Source organism: Apis mellifera, linkage group LG14 (genome assembly GCF_003254395.2).
Source record: "Apis mellifera strain DH4 linkage group LG14, Amel_HAv3.1, whole genome shotgun sequence".
NCBI lineage: Eukaryota > Metazoa > Arthropoda > Insecta > Hymenoptera > Apidae > Apis > Apis mellifera.
Genome location: NC_037651.1, coordinates 6,653,643 through 6,671,415, shown reverse-complemented (window position 1 = coordinate 6,671,415; position 17,773 = coordinate 6,653,643). Strand labels below are relative to the sequence as shown.

The 17,773-nt window shown below is 24.0% G+C and overlaps 4 protein-coding genes across 12 annotated transcripts in view; 3 read left to right on the top strand and 1 right to left on the bottom strand.

The window, feature by feature from the left end:
* The window catches only part of LOC413466 (zinc finger protein 423), an 85,925-nt gene extending 80,686 nt beyond the window's left edge, over positions 1–5,239 (top strand). For all 5 annotated transcript variants that reach the window (XM_026445098.1, XM_026445101.1, XM_026445100.1 and 2 more), the window contains 4 exons: positions 223–1,954; positions 2,044–3,111; positions 3,252–3,476; positions 3,629–5,239. In XM_026445098.1, the coding sequence (XP_026300883.1) occupies positions 223–1,954; positions 2,044–3,111; positions 3,252–3,476; positions 3,629–4,018 (3,415 nt within the window). In that variant the 3' untranslated portion in view covers positions 4,019–5,239. The remainder of the gene's footprint in view (positions 1–222; positions 1,955–2,043; positions 3,112–3,251; positions 3,477–3,628) is intronic.
* Positions 5,240–5,970: 731 nt separating this feature from the next.
* Positions 5,971–7,754, bottom strand: LOC100577279. 3 transcript variants are annotated; one of them, XM_026445136.1, is made up of 7 exons: positions 7,659–7,754; positions 7,327–7,531; positions 7,065–7,225; positions 6,780–6,967; positions 6,459–6,717; positions 6,194–6,322; positions 5,971–6,046 (listed from the first exon to the last, which is right to left on the bottom strand). In XM_026445136.1, the coding sequence occupies exons 1-6, from the start codon at positions 7,738–7,740 to the stop codon at positions 6,210–6,212; spliced, it is 1,008 nt and encodes a 335-aa protein (XP_026300921.1). In that variant the 5' UTR covers positions 7,741–7,754; the 3' UTR covers positions 5,971–6,046; positions 6,194–6,209. The 3 variants fall into 3 exon arrangements, with proteins under 3 accessions (XP_026300921.1, XP_003250197.1, XP_006563105.1); XM_003250149.4 differs by having other exon boundaries at positions 7,327–7,552; positions 7,659–7,737; XM_006563042.2 differs by lacking the exon at positions 5,971–6,046 and having other exon boundaries at positions 6,150–6,322.
* A 1,914-nt stretch (positions 7,755–9,668) lies between these two features.
* Positions 9,669–12,719, top strand: LOC726922 (acyl-CoA-binding domain-containing protein 4). 3 transcript variants are annotated; one of them, XM_006563044.3, is made up of 7 exons: positions 9,669–9,810; positions 9,888–9,963; positions 11,117–11,310; positions 11,390–11,552; positions 11,689–11,828; positions 11,924–12,280; positions 12,371–12,719. In XM_006563044.3, the coding sequence occupies exons 2-7, from the start codon at positions 9,903–9,905 to the stop codon at positions 12,506–12,508; spliced, it is 1,053 nt and encodes a 350-aa protein (XP_006563107.1). In that variant the 5' UTR covers positions 9,669–9,810; positions 9,888–9,902; the 3' UTR covers positions 12,509–12,719. The 3 variants fall into 3 exon arrangements, with proteins under 3 accessions (XP_006563107.1, XP_016771923.1, XP_006563108.1); XM_016916434.2 differs by having other exon boundaries at positions 9,702–9,719; positions 9,811–9,963; XM_006563045.3 differs by having other exon boundaries at positions 9,748–9,963; positions 11,103–11,310.
* Positions 12,720–14,119: 1,400 nt separating this feature from the next.
* LOC551618 (prostatic acid phosphatase) lies at positions 14,120–17,455 on the top strand. The gene is made up of 7 exons (XM_624009.6): positions 14,120–14,524; positions 14,716–14,814; positions 14,986–15,408; positions 15,490–15,613; positions 15,688–15,899; positions 15,966–16,146; positions 16,257–17,455. The coding sequence occupies exons 1-7, from the start codon at positions 14,375–14,377 to the stop codon at positions 16,379–16,381; spliced, it is 1,314 nt and encodes a 437-aa protein (XP_624012.3). The 5' UTR covers positions 14,120–14,374; the 3' UTR covers positions 16,382–17,455.
* The last annotated feature ends 318 nt before the right edge of the window (positions 17,456–17,773 follow it).

Genomic DNA, 17,773 nt, shown 5'->3' with positions numbered 1-17,773 from the left:
CCGATTTATCCGGGATTGATTTCACGTTTATCCCCTTCCTTAGCCGATTGTTCGCTGCTCGAACGAGAGAGCGGATCTTCTTTTTCTTCGAAAAGATTCTTCATATCTCAGAGTAATATAGAATTTTGCTTCAGTTTCTTCTTCTTCTTTTTTTAAATAATTTTTCTTCGAACGATAACGAAAATCTTCAAATAACAAATAATTATTAATTATTTTTTATAGCGACCATCTGAAGATCCATATGAAAACGCACGACACGCAGAAACCGTATCAGTGCACGGCCTGTTCCAGAGGGTACAACACGGCAGCTGCCTTGACGTCCCACATGCAATCTCACAAGAAACACCATCAATCGCAAGGATCGACCAAGGACATCGATTACGGTAGAAGAAGCGTGTCCTCTCACAGTACATCATCGCCACCGGTGCCGAGTTCCCCGTCACCGTCATTGAACCTCGCCTTGAACCCGAAACCCGGGTTGAAAAGCTCGCAGGGAAGCGCTTCGACGACGCCAATCCTAAATTCCCCGTTGAAATTGGCCTGCATGTACTGCACCAGAGATTCGTTCAACTGCATGCAACAACTCCAGATGCACGTGCACACGATGCATCAAGCTATCTTGAGCGGGGAAACTGTTGCCGTATCCCCGTCGACGCATAGAGGCAGCGAGCCGATTGGTTATCAGCACGGTGAGAAAAATTCAGACCGATCGGAAGGAACTTCGAAGGAGCACAGGAAGTATCGAGAAGATGATTCGGAGAGGTCTATGGAAAAGGATCATTACGAAAACGCGTTCACGTGCAATCAGTGTACCATGAAATTCTCCACGTTAGGCTCTTTGAGGGATCACTTGATCTCGATCCATAGGACGGACAGTTTCAATTCTGCCTTGATGATGTGCCCCCTTTGCGGCATACCCTGCGCTTCGGCAGCCGCTTACGCGGAACATTACGTTCTTCAACATTGTGAGAATCGATCGATAGGTCCACTGGAGAGCAAAGATTATATGGATGCGAAGATGAACGGTAATTACGAGTCGAAAAGTTCCAGGAATCAGAAATGCAGAGAACAAATATCTTGTTCTGCAGAGCCGGCAGACTTGACTAGCAAGCATACCGCTACTACGGAAAACAATTATTCAGCTGGTACTCTGTTATGCGGCCAATGTGGAGCAGCTTTAAAGGACTTTGAATCTTTCAGAGAACATCTGGCCAGACACCTTCAAGCTAATCATAGAAACGATGCTGTCAGACATTCTTGTCCCAAGTGTGAGGCCACTTTCCAAGACAGGGAAGACATGTTGGTGCACTTGACAAAGCATTATCTGGGCCAGATTAGCAAAGAGTATGCCTGTGGTGCCTGCAAAAAGCTTTATCCCCATCCAGATCTTCTTCAAAGGCACTTGCTCGATAGTCACGCTCACCACCTTTACAGATGCGCTCTCTGTAAAGACACTTTTGATTCCAGAGTGGCGATACAAGTCCATTTTGCTGTGAAACACAGTCAAGAATGCAGGATCTATAGGTGCAATGCTTGTACGGTGTCCAATAACGAAAATTCGCCGGGTAATGCGCCAGGTGAAGGGAAAAGTTTCTTCAGGAGTGAATCAGAGATGACAAATCATGTGAGAAATGTCCATGCGCCTCCTACTGTATCAAATAACAGCCCTGTAGCCAGAAGCCCCGCATCTACTCCTGGAATAACTGGAAATTCCGGACCGAGATGTGTCTTCTGTGGAATTTGTTGTACCTCTGAACTGGAATTACAACTCCATTTGGCTAGCCATTCTGTTAACTTGTACAGATGTCCAGTTTGTAGAGAGGGATTTGCTGTAGAATTTTTGCTGGACAGGCATATTGCTCAAGCGCATCATTCCAGTAATCATCAAGGTATTATTAGAAGTAGCTCTAGAGAAAATGGAAGGATTGGTAGACCGCCAAGATTGCAAGAAGAGGTATGTTCAAAGCTTCAAATTCTAATTCGATTAATACCTTTTCCATTATTCCATCCCCTTTTTGATTGATTATTTTTTTTATTATATAGACAAAATCTCAAAAAAGAGGTCGTTCTCCAGCCTCCAGCAACAACAACACCGTAAATCAACGAGACAACAATAATAAACGTCCAAATTACTCCAACACATCTTCTCAACAGTGTGATCTCTGCGAAAGAGGGGAATTTTCTAATGAAACAGAACTCCAAGCCCACAAGAAATTGGTTCACACTCCGGCCAAGTTTCAAAATAAATCCTTATCAAATCTCAGCATGACTTGCGCATATTGTGGAGAAGTATGTCGTTCTAGAACTGATCTGGAATCTCATACAAGGATTCAACATGCATCGAATGAACCTGGGGGCCGCCACAAATGCAATATTTGTGACGAAGTCTGTCCTTCAGGTGCAACTCTGGCAGAGCATAAACTGCAAAAACACTGTAAAATTCAACTAAGTGACACGTGTATTGTTTGTCGAGGAAATTTAGCCTCGGAATCACAGTTTTTAGAACACGTTCAAAGACACAGTTTGGAAAACGTGGATCCACAACAGAGATTGGACGGTTCTCTTCCCCATCTTCCTGCTGCGTGTGTAGTTTGCAGACAGACGCTGATCAGCGATTTGGAATGTCGCCTTCATGCCAGACATCATTTGAGAGCTTCTACTGGTGCTCACAGTGTGGGATCTAGCCCTAGTCCCAATCAAAAAAATCAGAATCCAAGTTGTTGTCTTTGCTTAAGAGATTTTTCTAGCGATGACTTTGTTAATTTGCCTCCAAGTCATGTGAGTGGAGGAGGACAATCTTTGAGGGTCTGCAAATCTTGCTATATTCGTCATTCTCAAGGTTTACCTATTTTGAATTCATATGAATCTGTTAGATCTAAATGTGATGATTCTTGGACATCTAATAATAAAGATGGACAATGGGATGGGTCGAAAAATAAATGGGAATCGGAGAATAAATATAAAGAGAATAGAAATGGAATGATTGATAATAAGAGATGTCAAGATTGTGGAGTGAAATTTGAGGATTCCGAAGAGGTGGAAAAGCATAGGATAATAGAGCATGAGAAGACTGGAACTGCATCTAATACGTATACGTGTATACAATGTCAAGTAATAAAAATTGCAATAATTAAATAAAATATAAAATATAATGATTCGATATTTCGAAAATTTATCACTTTTTAAATCATATATAAAATCATAAATAAAGTCTAAAAATCTAATGATTAATTCATTTATTTCCTTTTCAGATGTCATTCGCAACGGAAGCAAAGATTCAACAGCATATAAAGAAAGAACATTTGGAAGTAGCAGGAAAAACTTCCATGGAGGCATTACGATGTCATCTATGTCTATTTGAAGCTAATAGTCCATTGCAGTTGCAAAGCCATTTGATAGAACATACTTTTGCAGGATGTGCCGCTCTCAGCTGTTATATTTGCCAATCTCTTTTCACTGCACCTATTGGTCTTCAGGTATAATAAGAAGTGTTATTCTTTATCAATTAAATTATTATTATTGTTATTTTCAAAAATAATAATTAATATTTATATCATATCTTTACATAAATAAATAAATAAAATTTAAAATAACCTTTTCAAACATCTCTAATTTTTAATTTTTTTAGAATCATATGCTTCAAGAACACGGTTTGGGTGCACGCCCGTATGATTGTTCCCAGTGCACATTAAAATTTTTCTTCAGAGCAGAATTGGATCATCATATATTAACATTCCATCGATCTGGAGACGTATCCTCGCCTGATGAAGATATACAAAACAACATTGAAACGAAACCAAGAGACACCGAAGAAAATAACTGTGACGAAAGAATAATGGTGAAAGAAGAATTGTTACCGGAAGCTGCAGACGAAGAAGAAGAGATCAACGTGGATGAACAAGTAGAAGAGAACGAGCAAAAGGAAGACAAACAGTTAGAATTCGAGACAAAATTAAAAACTGAAATCGAGGAGGAAAACATTCTCCAGTCTTCTATTTCCGAGAAGATGGAATCGTGATTATTTCTCGTTGATCGAGAAAGTAAAAGGTTCGAATAAAACATAATTTTTGAATTAGTCTGAGACAAAGATATGATAAAAAATCATTAATGACATATTCTTAGACTAAATCAAAGTTTAAATTATCTATTAATAATATATTAATAAACTGCACATATATTTTTGTTATATAATTTTATTTATAATAATTTATTATATGTCCATTTATTATGTGAAGGAAAGACAATACGTTGATTTATCTTATTATATAAAATTATTGTTTTTTATTATATAGTTAAGTTTTTTTCGTTTAAATATAAGGAATAAGAATCTTAATAGGATTTTGTTTGAAAACTATAGAGAAATCTTTTATTAAATGATTATTACAGTAAGAAAAGTTATTTTAACATAATATTTATTCAATTTTTTGATTAAAATATGTTTATAAGAATGTTCTATATTTATTCATATAGTTAATTAAAATTCTTATTCATAAATCTTTATTATATTAACAATCTATTTTTCAATATGATTGTATGTTATTTTCTTTTATTAGATTGCAAAATTACGAATGGAAATATGCAGTAAGTATGATTCATATATATCTGAAATTCTCAACATATTGCAAATTGGTAATTATTAAAATGGTACAAACTTGTAAACAAATTCATATATAATATAAGTTTTTTACTGATGATAGTTATAATAATTTGTGCGGTGTAATTTTCTACCAATCTAGAAAAATTTGAAAGTTATATAATATTTTTTATCAAATTTCATTATTCTCTATTACATTATCTATACATGAATGATTTTTTTTTTGTCATTTATTCTAGTATATTTTACTCTGTGTTGAGTTTTAAAGATAATATTATAACGTTAAATTATAACGTTAAACTTCATTGTTTTTAATACGTTATTTATCTTAATATGCGTTAATCTTAATATCGCATAATATTATATTTAGCATGTTAAAATATGAAATTAATTTGAACAAACATTGTAACATAAAAACAATATTATTCTTATTGCACAAATAAAAAAGAGAAAGAAAAATTATGTAATGTGTAATTGCAGATGCAATTTGTAAATATGTTGAATAATATTAAAATGTATTAATCAGCGTTTTATCGATTTTGACCGTTATTTTAAGCGATTATTATTAAAGCAAATGCAATAACTTGTCCATTAGACTTAGTAGATCAGAAGATAGTTCTTTACAAAATAAATTATTATTCTAAATCAACAATTCTAACCATTTTATTCTTCCTATTATAATTATATATGTATAGTAATTTATATTTAATAATTGTTAAGTGTTTTATTTAAATTTTTATTTAAATTATTGTAATTCAATTTTTTGAGTTTTAAAATTGTTGCACAAGATGTTTCAGGTTAACATTATTTTAAGAGGAAAATAATTTTTATTTTTAACATTGTTCTCTTATCTTTTAAACTATAAGTAATATTGTTATTTTTAATGACAGTATATATAATAAAATTCTATTTTATAATATATTATATAATTAATATTATATATTAATATTAAAAACATTACAGAATGTAATAATATATATGTATAGTAATATATATCTACTATTACAGAATGTAAAATAATATGATAAATAATTTTAATAAAAATGTATGTGAAAACATATTGATTAATATAATTAATTTTGTTAAAAAAAGAAGTTATATTAATTTTATTAATTTTAAATTAACAAAAAAACTTATAATATTTATATAAATTACAATTCTAAATTCTAAATAATAATATAATGATATATTATGTTTTAATATTTTACTGTTTTTATATATATACTTACAATATTTATTCTGAATATAAAATAATATTATATATCTATATATTTTTTTTTTTATAAATTTTAATTACATAGAATATAATTTATTTATTAATTATTGTATTAAAATTAATCATAAATTATATTTTAATGGATTTTATGTATATATTTTATAATTAATTTAGAGTAAAATATTAGATTATTTAATATTATTTACGAAATATATACAATCTTCATCTGCAAATTCCTGAAATATCAATAATTTATTTATGTAATTATTTTTTCATGTAAATATTATATAATACATTTAGAAATTGTTTTCTTAATAAATTTAAAAACTATTTAACCTGCCTTTCTCTATATTTTCTAGTTTTTAAATTATTATTATATTTACATTTTATAGAATTTTTTTATTTTGCATTATCTACTGCTCCCAATCCTCGAATTGCTCTTAAACCTCGATTACTTGTAGGCACAGATTGAGATGTCTGATTATTTAATTCGTTAGTTGAAGAATGGCGCTCTAAAATAAATAATCTTGTTCATTCTTTAATAAATATTAAATTTATAATTACATAAATTTTTTTATTTTAAAATAAACAATTTTTTCTCGAAAAAAATTAAAAAATTAAAAAATTAAAAAATTTATTTGGAATTACCATCTTCTGTTCTCAATACAGAATTAACAATATCATTATCCTCTTGAATAAGAGTTTTATTCAATTGTGAATTATAAAATTTTTGTAAATTTACAGGTAATGTATTAAAATTTCTACTCTCCAAATCTATTGCATATAATAATTTTTGACGAGATGTAGAGCATACATTTTCTTTAATTAAAATTTGTCTTGCAATGATCATTAAATCATTTAATTTTTCTTTATGACTGTCATAAAAATGTTTGCCATGTACAATAATCTAGAAACATAAAGAAACATTAAAATAAATATGAAATCAAAGTTTAAGCTTCAGATACTTACTAGTTCTGTAAAAATTTGGATATCCTCTGAAGAAGGTATTTCTAATAACATTTCCATATAATCCAATAATGCAGATTGAAATCTAAGAAAGGACTGTGATGAATGCAGAATATAACTTAAATATTTAGAAAATAAACAAATAGCATTATGGAATTGTACTGTATTTTCTTGCCTTAGATCTTTCCTTCCTATATTTATAAAAAAATAAAAAATTCATTAATAAATATATTAATTTCAATTTTTTTAATTTTTGAATTAAAAACATAAATAAAAAAAAATATTTACTTTCGTAATCAATTTGAAATCGTCTTACTAAATGCTTATATAAACTTGTTTCTTCAGAATCACATACATTTTTGATTGTAGGATAATTATATATCATTAATAATTTTGCTCCAAAGTCCCGATTGTTTAAAGCATGTTGATAAAGTTTATCATGTATATCTCTGCAATTAATTAAAATCAATTAAAATTAATTTTTAAAAATAACTATTAAAGAATATAAGAAAACAAGAATGAAACTAAACATTTTATTTTATAATATTACTTTAAATTTTCCTTATTCACTTTCTCATTAATTAGTTTTACAAAATCTTCAGATTTTTCTGCTACATTTTCATTGTGAACGGTATTGATAAGATTGAGAAAATTCACATAATCTATATCATCAGAATATAATGATCTTCCTGGTCTAGATAATAAATTTTTATCGTTTTGAGCCCATCCTCGACCACGACCAATTGACACCATTTCTACTTTGGAAAAAGTTTAAACTATGAAATAAAAATAAATAATAAATTTTTGCAAAAAGGATATATATTACTTTTAAATTAAGATATTCATTTTTAAATATATACTCTACATAAAATATATACTCACTTTCAATATAAAAATTCAATATGGAATAAACTGAATTATTTTTAATTAATATATTAAATAAGAAAAGCATAAAGCTAATCATAAATCAGCGCCATCTCTTGAGTGTCTGAATTTATATAATATATATAGGCAAAGAAGGAAAACAATGAGAGAAAAACAAAATTAAAAATTGTGGAATCAGCGCCATCTTCAGAATGCTGTAAATAAAATAGATATAGATAAAAAGAACAAACAATACAAAGATAATATAAGAATATAAGAATGGAATTAGCGCCATTTTTTGAATAATAGAAACAAAAAATAGAATCATGAACTAAATATAGACACAGACTAGATATAGAAATGATATTTTTATATTATATCTTATATTTAATCCTTAATAAAATATGTAATTAATATGTATCTAATATATAAAAATATGCAAAGTAATTTGATAAGATTTAAGAAACCAACATCGGCTCTTAAAAAAACATCTCTCTAAAATTATTCAAAGAATATTGTACTAAATTTAATTTTTATCCTATCTTTGAAAAAATGATTCTATTATTCAAAAGATGATGTTGAGAGTCAATCCTTATATTTTTTTATCTTTTTTCCATTATTTATTTTTTTATCTAGATGTGTTTCATTTGGATATTCTAAAGATAGAACAAATTCCTTAATATATTTTCTATCTCTTTTTTTTGTATCTCTTTATACTGTTTTCTTTCTTTGTATATAATGTTATAAGAATATTAATAACAAAATCTTTTTTCTAACTCTATATTTCTATTAATTATTCATATTTTTCAGTTAAAAATCATATTCTTACTAGATAATTAAAGAGATATTTATTATATTTATAATATGATTAGAATCTATATGAATAAATGATTATGAATTGAATGAAATTGAAAATTGAAAGTTTAAAAATTGAAAATATAAAAAGTTGAATTAAAACTTTATTTCATTTATAGTATAACATAAAATAGAATATTTTTATAAAAATATATAATATTTATAAAAATAATATATTTATCACAAATATTAGAATTTAAATAAAAACTTTTTTTCTTTTGTTAACTTTACAAATTTTAATAAATGGATTGAATTTAATTTAATTCTTAAATTTATTGCTCAAATGATAAAGAGCATATGAAAATTCTTGGCATGGTCGATAAACCAGAACAGGGACATAAAATCTTAAAAGATGGTAAATCTATTTTATATCTTGTCTGTGATGTTGTATATAAAATAAAACACATAGTGTAAAAAGTTGTAAAAAATGATTATAAATTATTAAATCATTTTATGTTCCCAAAAAAATTAGAAAAAAAAGAAATTCCTAATTTAAATCTTATATTTTTTTATATAAAATATCATATATTTATATAAAATAATAGATTATTAAATATTATTTATATAAAATAATATAATTTTTTATATAAAAAACTTTTACTGAATTTAATATTTTATATATCTTACTTTATATATATATATATATATATATATATATATATACACATGTGTGTGTGTGTGTGTGTGTATGTGTGTATATAAGGAAAAGAATTATTATTTTTATAACATTTTTTTTTTAATTTTGTTTTTAATACATAGATACATAAATTTAATAATAATTATTCATAACATAAAATATAATTGGATAATAAATTAATCCATAAATAAATTATTCCATTCTAATTATTCTTATCTAATAAATAATAAATAAATAATAAATAAATAATAAAAAAATAATAATAAATAATAATGGTTATATGATTACAATGGAAAAAAAAGTATTAATTATATGAAACAAATATTATATATAATTTTTTATCTTAATCTTATTTATCTTATTTATCTTATTTAACAAAAAAATCAAATTTTTAAAAAACGAAATACACAATTAGCATATTGAAAATTTTATGTCTTCTTTTAAAATTATAATAATTAGCAAACTATAAAAAGAAAGGGTTAAAAATTTGTTGACGATCATTTAATGCGCATGCGCCATTATATATGTATGATCACCGGACGATCGCCAGTCATCAATCGGTGATCTGTCATCTTCTATCGTTATAAGTAATTTTTAGCTGTTTTTAATTTAATTCAGAAAACATTGAATTATTTTCTTACAATTAATAGTTTGAAAATATATTTCGAATATTTCAAGGTAGTAGATATTAACGAAGAAAAGAAAAACATTACAAAGTGATCAAAAAGTGAATGTGAATATTTATCTGTTCAAAGTCAGCGGATTTTGCCATGACGACAGAAGAACAATTTCAAGCGGCTGTTAATGTAATCAGGAATTTGCCAAAAAATGGTAAATTTTTTCAAGTATTCAATTTTATTATAATAATGTTTGATTTTTTGTTATGACTATTTTTAAAAATTAAAGTCATAACATTGTTTATACATTATCATATTTAAAATACTTATGTAAAATACTTTATAAAACTGAAGCTTTTTAAAACGTATTAAATTTTTATTCTTCCTTTTTTTTTAATTTTTTATTCTTTCATTTTTTATTCTTTTAATTTCAATTTTTTTTATTCCTTCAAAGTTTGCTTAACTGGTTATTTTAATCAGCAGCATATACATAATATTCACTCATTAAACCATTCGTACAAAGTCCGATTTGATGATTCAGAATATTTATTTCTTCTTTTCATTAAAATTATTGATATTTAGATTTATATCTTAAATTTTAAACAATAATAAAATGTGTTTTTTATTAACTGTAATTTATTATATATTTATAATTTTTAATTTTTAATAAGTATAAAAATTATTTGTAACTAAATATACAATAAGGATTTATCATTAAAATTATCATTTTCTTTTTTTCATGTAATTTATGGTATAATATATAGTATTTGCAATTATTTACTTAATTAAATTTATTTAATTAAGAATTCAAATACAATAAATTTGCTTTATGAATTATTTTTTCTTTTTTTTTTGGAAATCTTTATATTATTTTGTAAATATAAACTAGATTGTTTGAATGCAATTACATTGAATATATTTTTAGTATTATTAAATTCATAAATATGCATATGTTACTTTCCATTTATTACATGTGAATGTGTAAGTGTTCTCATTTCACTTTCTAACAGAGTAGGAATGGATGAATTGCAGTTTGTATTTAAAATTGGAATGTTCTTTATAAAATAACAAATATATTTATAATTCTATCATAATAATATCTCTTGTTAAAAATTTATATTATTAAATATTTAAGATTTTATATTATCATCATAAATCAAATTTAGTGAAATATTAAATGTAATTAATATAATTAAATTTACTAAATTATAAAAATTTATTCAATATATTCATATTTTTATAAAATTAATGATAATTTAATGATAATTAGATATAATCTAATATACATTTATTAATATACTGTTTGGTTTTCCAATCAAAAATTTTACAATAAAATTATTATTTAAATATTAGTCCTCTAATTTCAGGAGCATATCAACCTAGCAATGAAATTATGCTACGTTTTTATGCATATTATAAACAAGCAACAGAAGGACCATGTCAACAACCAAAGCCAGCTTTTTGGGAAGTGGTTAAAAAGGCAAAATGGGATGCTTGGACACGGTTGGGAAATATGAGTAGAACAGAAGCCATGAATAATTATGTAGAAGAATTAAAAAAGGTTAATTTTTATATTATATTCCAATAAATATTAAATGTTATATCTAAAAATTATTTAACATTTATTTATAACTTAACAGATTGTAGAAACAATGTCTTATACAGACAAAGTAGCTAATTTTTTAGACAGTTTAGATTCATTTTGTGAAAGTGTTCCACCTGAAGATTTGGAACTACTTCTTGGTCCTGTATTAGAACGTATGCGTTCACAACCTGGAATGCCATTATCTGGTTCTCCTTTAGGTTTGTATTTATAAATAGAAATATTATATTTTATTTTTTATTTGTTATCTAATAATTTATTAACAATTAATGTTTAATATTTATATATAAGAAATTCTAAATAATTTAATTTTTGCAATAATTTCTATCTATGTAGCATCAAGAGAAACATCACCACATAGAGTTTGTAATATAACTCGGCATATTGCAAGTAGTTTAGAAACTAGCCCAGCCACTAGCCATGGTACAAGTCCACCTGATACTGATGGTGAAGAAGAATTTATAGATACTGTTGAGGTAAGTAATATAAATATTATAGACAATATATATAGATATCTTTTATTTTTATATAATATAATTGAAAAATTATATTTTTTTATTTATATATATAGTCAGCTCCAGAACGAATACAAAAAGATACAATAAAAACCTCTAATGTTATTCAGAAAATGACTAATGGCTTAAATATTTCTACTGAAAAAATTAACGAATTAATTCCTCAAAAAGAAAACTCTTCAGAATTAATTAATAGATACACTAATATAAATGGTTATACAGAACCATTAACAGAAAATAAACAAGAAAGAAATAAACAACGGACTAAAAAAGATGAAAAATCTAATGATGAATTTTTTAATCAAATAGCTACAACGATGCAAAATTTGCAAAGAGATTTAGATCGAATAACAACCAGAGTACGCAGTTTAGAAGGACAAACATTACAGGCATTGGCACCATCAACAGTACATGTAAATAAAATAAAATAAAATTTTTATCTTATTTTTCGTTTATTATTACTTATTATTATTCATTTATGCATATATTATATATTTTTCTAGACACAGCCTACTTCATATCCAGAATGGTGGCCTTTACCAGAATGTTCACCGCGATTATTTACTATCTTAATGATATGGCCGTTTATAACACAATTTTTGATTTCTTTAATACATCGTTATCGTCAACGAAGGCTGTGATTTAAACATTACCACTATTTTATTCAAAGTATATTCCATTATTTAATATTAGATAATGAATTCACATTAATGTTGAATTCAAATAATATAGACATTTTCTAAGAATTATAATTCAAGTAAATTTCTACAATTTAAATGCGTATTTGGCCGAAACTACGATTCGTGTAGATTACATTTATAAACGAATAATCAACCGTATAAAAATTTTAAATTTTGTTTTTTATAAAGTATTCACATATAAATGTACAGTAACTGTACAGAAATGTTTATTTATTTTAAATATGAAAGATTTGATGAGAGTTTCATTACTCTCTGTATGTTTATATATTAAAAATTAATGAATTAATTCAATATCTAATTTGTCCAAAGATATAATATGCTTATAAAATCAGTTGAATGAAAAATTATAAATATTTTGCTTAATGAATTTCTTCAGAAATGATAAAAATATTTAAATTATATAATATTAATTAGAAATATTTCTAATATTATTTATAAAAAAAATTTTTTTAAATATAAAATATAATATATAAAATACAATCTACAATAGTAGTATATAGACAATAAATGATAGTAACAAATAATAAATGAACTGAATTATAAGTTAATTGAAAGATTTTTCTATATTAATAATTTTCAAATATATTATATCTTTGAACAAATTATAATTTATATGTATTATAAATAGTAATGTGTATTCATATATTGTAATATAGACAAAAAGATTATATACAAATTTTATATTGTACATTCAGATTAAAGATAGAACAAAGATAGAATTAATTAAAATATGCAATTTTTTTAAAAGAATTTATAATTTATTTCGGATTTTCTTATCAGTATCATTATTATTCAATGATATTACAAAGTTTATTTCTTTCAATGAATTTTAAATTAAAAGCAAATATATCACAAAATTATGTACAAATGTTGTATAAAAATGTATAATTTTTAATTATATTTGTAATAATTATTATTTGTAATTATTTTTCACTTTATACAATCTCAATAAAATATTTCAAAATATTATAATTATCATATTTTGTTTTCTTAAAATTATTAAAATTAATTATAATTAAATATAAATTTATATAATATTTTTTTTACAATTTTCCATTTTTATTAATACACATATTATTAATACATATATATTCATAAATAAATTGTTTAAATGAACTTTCCTTTTAAAATAAAATTCATACGAAATCTTAATTTATCATGTAATTACTTACAATAATTAATACAAATTGCTTGTACATAATCATTTCTAATCATATAAATTTATTTCAAAACATTGATAAAAAATCAAGTAGATATGTAATATAATTTATGAATATTTATAATTACAATTCAATAAATGATATTTTATTCTCAAAATTCACAAGAATTTAAAGTTCGAATAAAAATAAAATTGCAGTACATAATCATTTCTAATCATATAAATTTATTTTAAAACTGATAAAAAATCAAGTAGATATGTAATATAATTTATGAATATTTATAATTAAAATTCAATAAATGATATTTTATTCTCATAATTCACAAGAATTTAAAGTTCGAATAAAAATAAAATTAATTGATAAAATATATTTTTAAAAAAGATATCAAGTATGAGTACCACTGTAAAATAACCTTGTTCTTATTTTATATGAATTAAAGATCGTTGAGCCAATATTGGCAACAACGAAATGTTAGTAATTTTGTAACATTAGAATTTTTTTTATATTGCTCAATTCAATTTTTATATGTTTACATAAGTGATAAAATTTCTGACGAAAGCAATATACGATACGTATCAAATGTTAGAACACATAGTATTCCAAAGGTTGCGGTAATCAATAAATTGTTGCTTTATTCAATTTTTACATGACGTTTCTTATTAGTAGTTCGAAAGCGAAAAATCATATAATTGAAAATATGAATAAAAATTTGCTTGTCATCGTTTTAACATTTTTTATTATGAATCTATCAAACGCTCAAGATATAGATTTGGGAACTATTGTTTTTGCAAATATTGTAAGTTAAAAAATGTTTTCTAAATAAATAATATTGATATTTTATATATTAGTTATTTGTATTATAAACATATATTTATTTTTCATCTCATTTATAATGCAATATATGAACTAATAATATAATAATAATTATGAACTAATAATATAATAATAATTATTATCTTCTAAAAATAATTATAATTTCTTTAACAGTTATATAGACATGGAGATAGAACACCTATAAGACCTTATCCAAATGATCCTTATAATGATGAAAGTATATGGCCAGTTCCATATGGCCAATTAACAAATGTAAGTAATTGTTAATCTTAATATATACATCAATTTTTATTTTAAATAACTTTTTTAACAGAAAAAAATATCAGTTTTTAGTATATTATTTCTATTATGTTCAATCTTTAATTTTAAAATCTTCCTAGAATATTATTTCTTATAATAACATATTTATTAAATTGTTTATAGATTGGAAAGGATCAACATTTATTACTTGGTCGTTGGATTCGTAAACGCTATACATATTTATTAAGTGAACTATATTCTCCATATGATATTTATATTCAAAGTACAGATGTAGATCGTACTTTAATGTCAGCAGAATCACATCTTGCGGGTTTATATCCACCAGTTGGTAAAGAAATATGGAGTAATATTAAATGGATACCTATTCCAATACATACTATTCCAGAAGATAAAGATCATATTTTAGCTGCTAAAAAATATTGTCCTAAATATGATTATGAACTAGACAAAGTTCTTAATTCTCCAGAAATAAAAAAGATAAATAAAGAAAATAAAAAATTATATGCATATTTAACAGAAAAAACAGGAAATAAGATTTCATCTCTAAGGTCTGCTGAACAACTTTATGATACCCTATTTATTGAGGTAAATTTTTATTTTCTAAATTATTTTTTCTCCTAATAAATAATTTTAATATATTCTATGTATTCTAAATTTGTACTATAGAATCTTTATAATAAAACGTTGCCAGAATGGACAAAATCAGTATTTCCAGATAAACTTAAATCTATTGCTGAAAAAAGTTTTACAACTAGTGCCTATAATAAAATTCTTCAAAGATTAAAATCAGGTAATATTTGTTTTTAATATATCTAAAAAAAATTTAAATCAAATTTATATTATAATGTGAAAGATAAAAAATAGGATCATTACTTGGAGAAATGATAGATCATATGGAAAAAAAATCAAAAAATGCCTTAGTACCTGATAGGAAAATATGGATGTATAGTGCTCATGATGACACATTAGCCAATATGTTAATGACTTTAAATCTTTTTGAACCACATTGTCCACCATATACTGCTACAATTTTGATAGAATTAAGAATAAATTTAAAAAATCAGTATTTTGTAACGGTAAGTATTTAAAATAAAAAGAATATGAATAAACAGTACAAAATTGTTGATTGATATTTTTTGTAGATATATTATAAAAATACTAGTGAAGAACCAAAACTTTTGACACTTCCTGGTTGCATTACATTATGTCCCTTAAATCAATTTATTACATTAACAAAAGATGTTATACCTATAAATTGGGAAAAAGAATGTACAATGGATTGGGAACAACTTGAATATAATATGAATACACCAGCAGTTATTGGTAAATTTCTAAAATAATATAAATATACTTTTTATTAGAAATAATAATAGAATAATAAGTTAATAGAATAATCATTTATAATCATTTATTTAATCTTTATTCTATTTCAGTAATATTGACATCTTCTATACTGATGTTACTTTTATTAGTTTTATTTATAATGGGCTTTATTTATTGGCATTATAAACGAGAACATAATCAGTATTACCTACGATTAACAACGGATCCTATATAATTGGATAATTTATTGTGAAAAAAAATAATTGATATTACGTGTGAGCGCTTCATTATTATGATATCAATGTTTTCGTAATTAGATAATTAACAATTAAGATAAATTATAAAACTCATATTTAATTTTACAAATATTAAGAAATGAATTTATAATACGAAAAATAAGTCTGATAATTGTTTTCACATAAAATATTCTAAAAAAATTTTATATATTTTATGATATTTGTACTTTTTTATTAATGATAAAACATTTCAGTTTATAATTAAATAAGTGGATAAATAAATCCATAATTATTTGTAAATTTTAATTGATAAAAAAAATTATATATAATGTTCGTATAGATTGTTGAGAACAAGGCTGTTATAAAACGGTATTTCTAATAATTTTTAGCACAACAGAAGAGTAAAAGATCCTTAATAATTTTTGTGATTATAAAATGCTATATTACTTAAATTGATTTTTATATATAATATGAATTTAAAAAATTATCTGTGATGACTGAAATAATTTACACATTAATTCTGAAAAAATTAAAGTATTTAAAATAATTTTTGTAAAAATGATATCATGATAAGAAAAAATGAATTTTAAAATACATACATTACAACTCAGGGTATCTTAGTTTTTATTTTATACTAAACAAATAGATTCATAAATATTTGAAATTAAAAAAAAAATAAAATATTTTAAAGAAATTAAATTTGCAATGTTTTAAAGAGTATCTAGTCATATCATATTAAGTTAATCATTAATTAAAATTCTATTTGTTATTAAATTGTAATACATTTACATGAATATTATTATAATTTATTGTAAATTGTATTTTTTGAATAAGAAATACAAAGTAAATTAGATTTAATGAAACAAAAAGACAATATCTTAGAAAAGAAAAAGAGAAGTTACGTCCTATTTTAATCAAATAGATTATACTCTAAAAATTTTTCAATTTTTAAACTAAACTATTTTATCACTATATTTTGTTGTTCGATATTATATAAGCATACAAATATAAATTGTATTTTACTTAAAGTATTTTTGTGACATTTAAAAGCGAATAAAATAAGTATTATAAAGGAATTAATATTTTTATATTTTTTATATTTTTTAATAAATATTTCTTTCTTATTATAGAATTTTTGAATTATAATGAAAAATATACCTTCTATATATTATACGAGATCCATTTTCATTAACAATTATTATATAATGAACTAATTTATTTTCAAAGCAATATTGTATATACTTTAAGCATTTTTTAATTTAAAATTAAATAATCATGATATATAAATAATCATTATATATAAAAAAAATTTTTATCTCTAAAAAAATAACATAAATAATAAGATAAATATCATTATATACATAACATATATACTCACTAATTATATTTTA

Coding starts and splice junctions, on each gene's coding strand:
- LOC100577279 (XM_026445136.1), bottom strand. CDS start 7,740: ATGATTAGCTTTATGCTTTTCTTATTTAATATATTAATTAAAAATAAT. Junction 7,532..7,658: donor ATTGAATTTTTATATTGAAA/GTGAGTATATAT, acceptor TTTCCAAAGTAG/AAATGGTGTCAATTGGTCGT. Junction 6,968..7,064: donor ATTTCAAATTGATTACGAAA/GTAAATATTTTT, acceptor TTATAAATATAG/GAAGGAAAGATCTAAGGCAA.
- LOC726922 (XM_006563044.3), top strand. CDS start 9,903: ATGACGACAGAAGAACAATTTCAAGCGGCTGTTAATGTAATCAGGAAT. Junction 11,311..11,389: donor ATGTAGAAGAATTAAAAAAG/GTTAATTTTTAT, acceptor ATAACTTAACAG/ATTGTAGAAACAATGTCTTA. Junction 11,553..11,688: donor ATTATCTGGTTCTCCTTTAG/GTTTGTATTTAT, acceptor CTATCTATGTAG/CATCAAGAGAAACATCACCA.
- LOC551618 (XM_624009.6), top strand. CDS start 14,375: ATGACGTTTCTTATTAGTAGTTCGAAAGCGAAAAATCATATAATTGAA. Junction 14,525..14,715: donor CTATTGTTTTTGCAAATATT/GTAAGTTAAAAA, acceptor TTTCTTTAACAG/TTATATAGACATGGAGATAG. Junction 16,147..16,256: donor GAATACACCAGCAGTTATTG/GTAAATTTCTAA, acceptor ATTCTATTTCAG/TAATATTGACATCTTCTATA.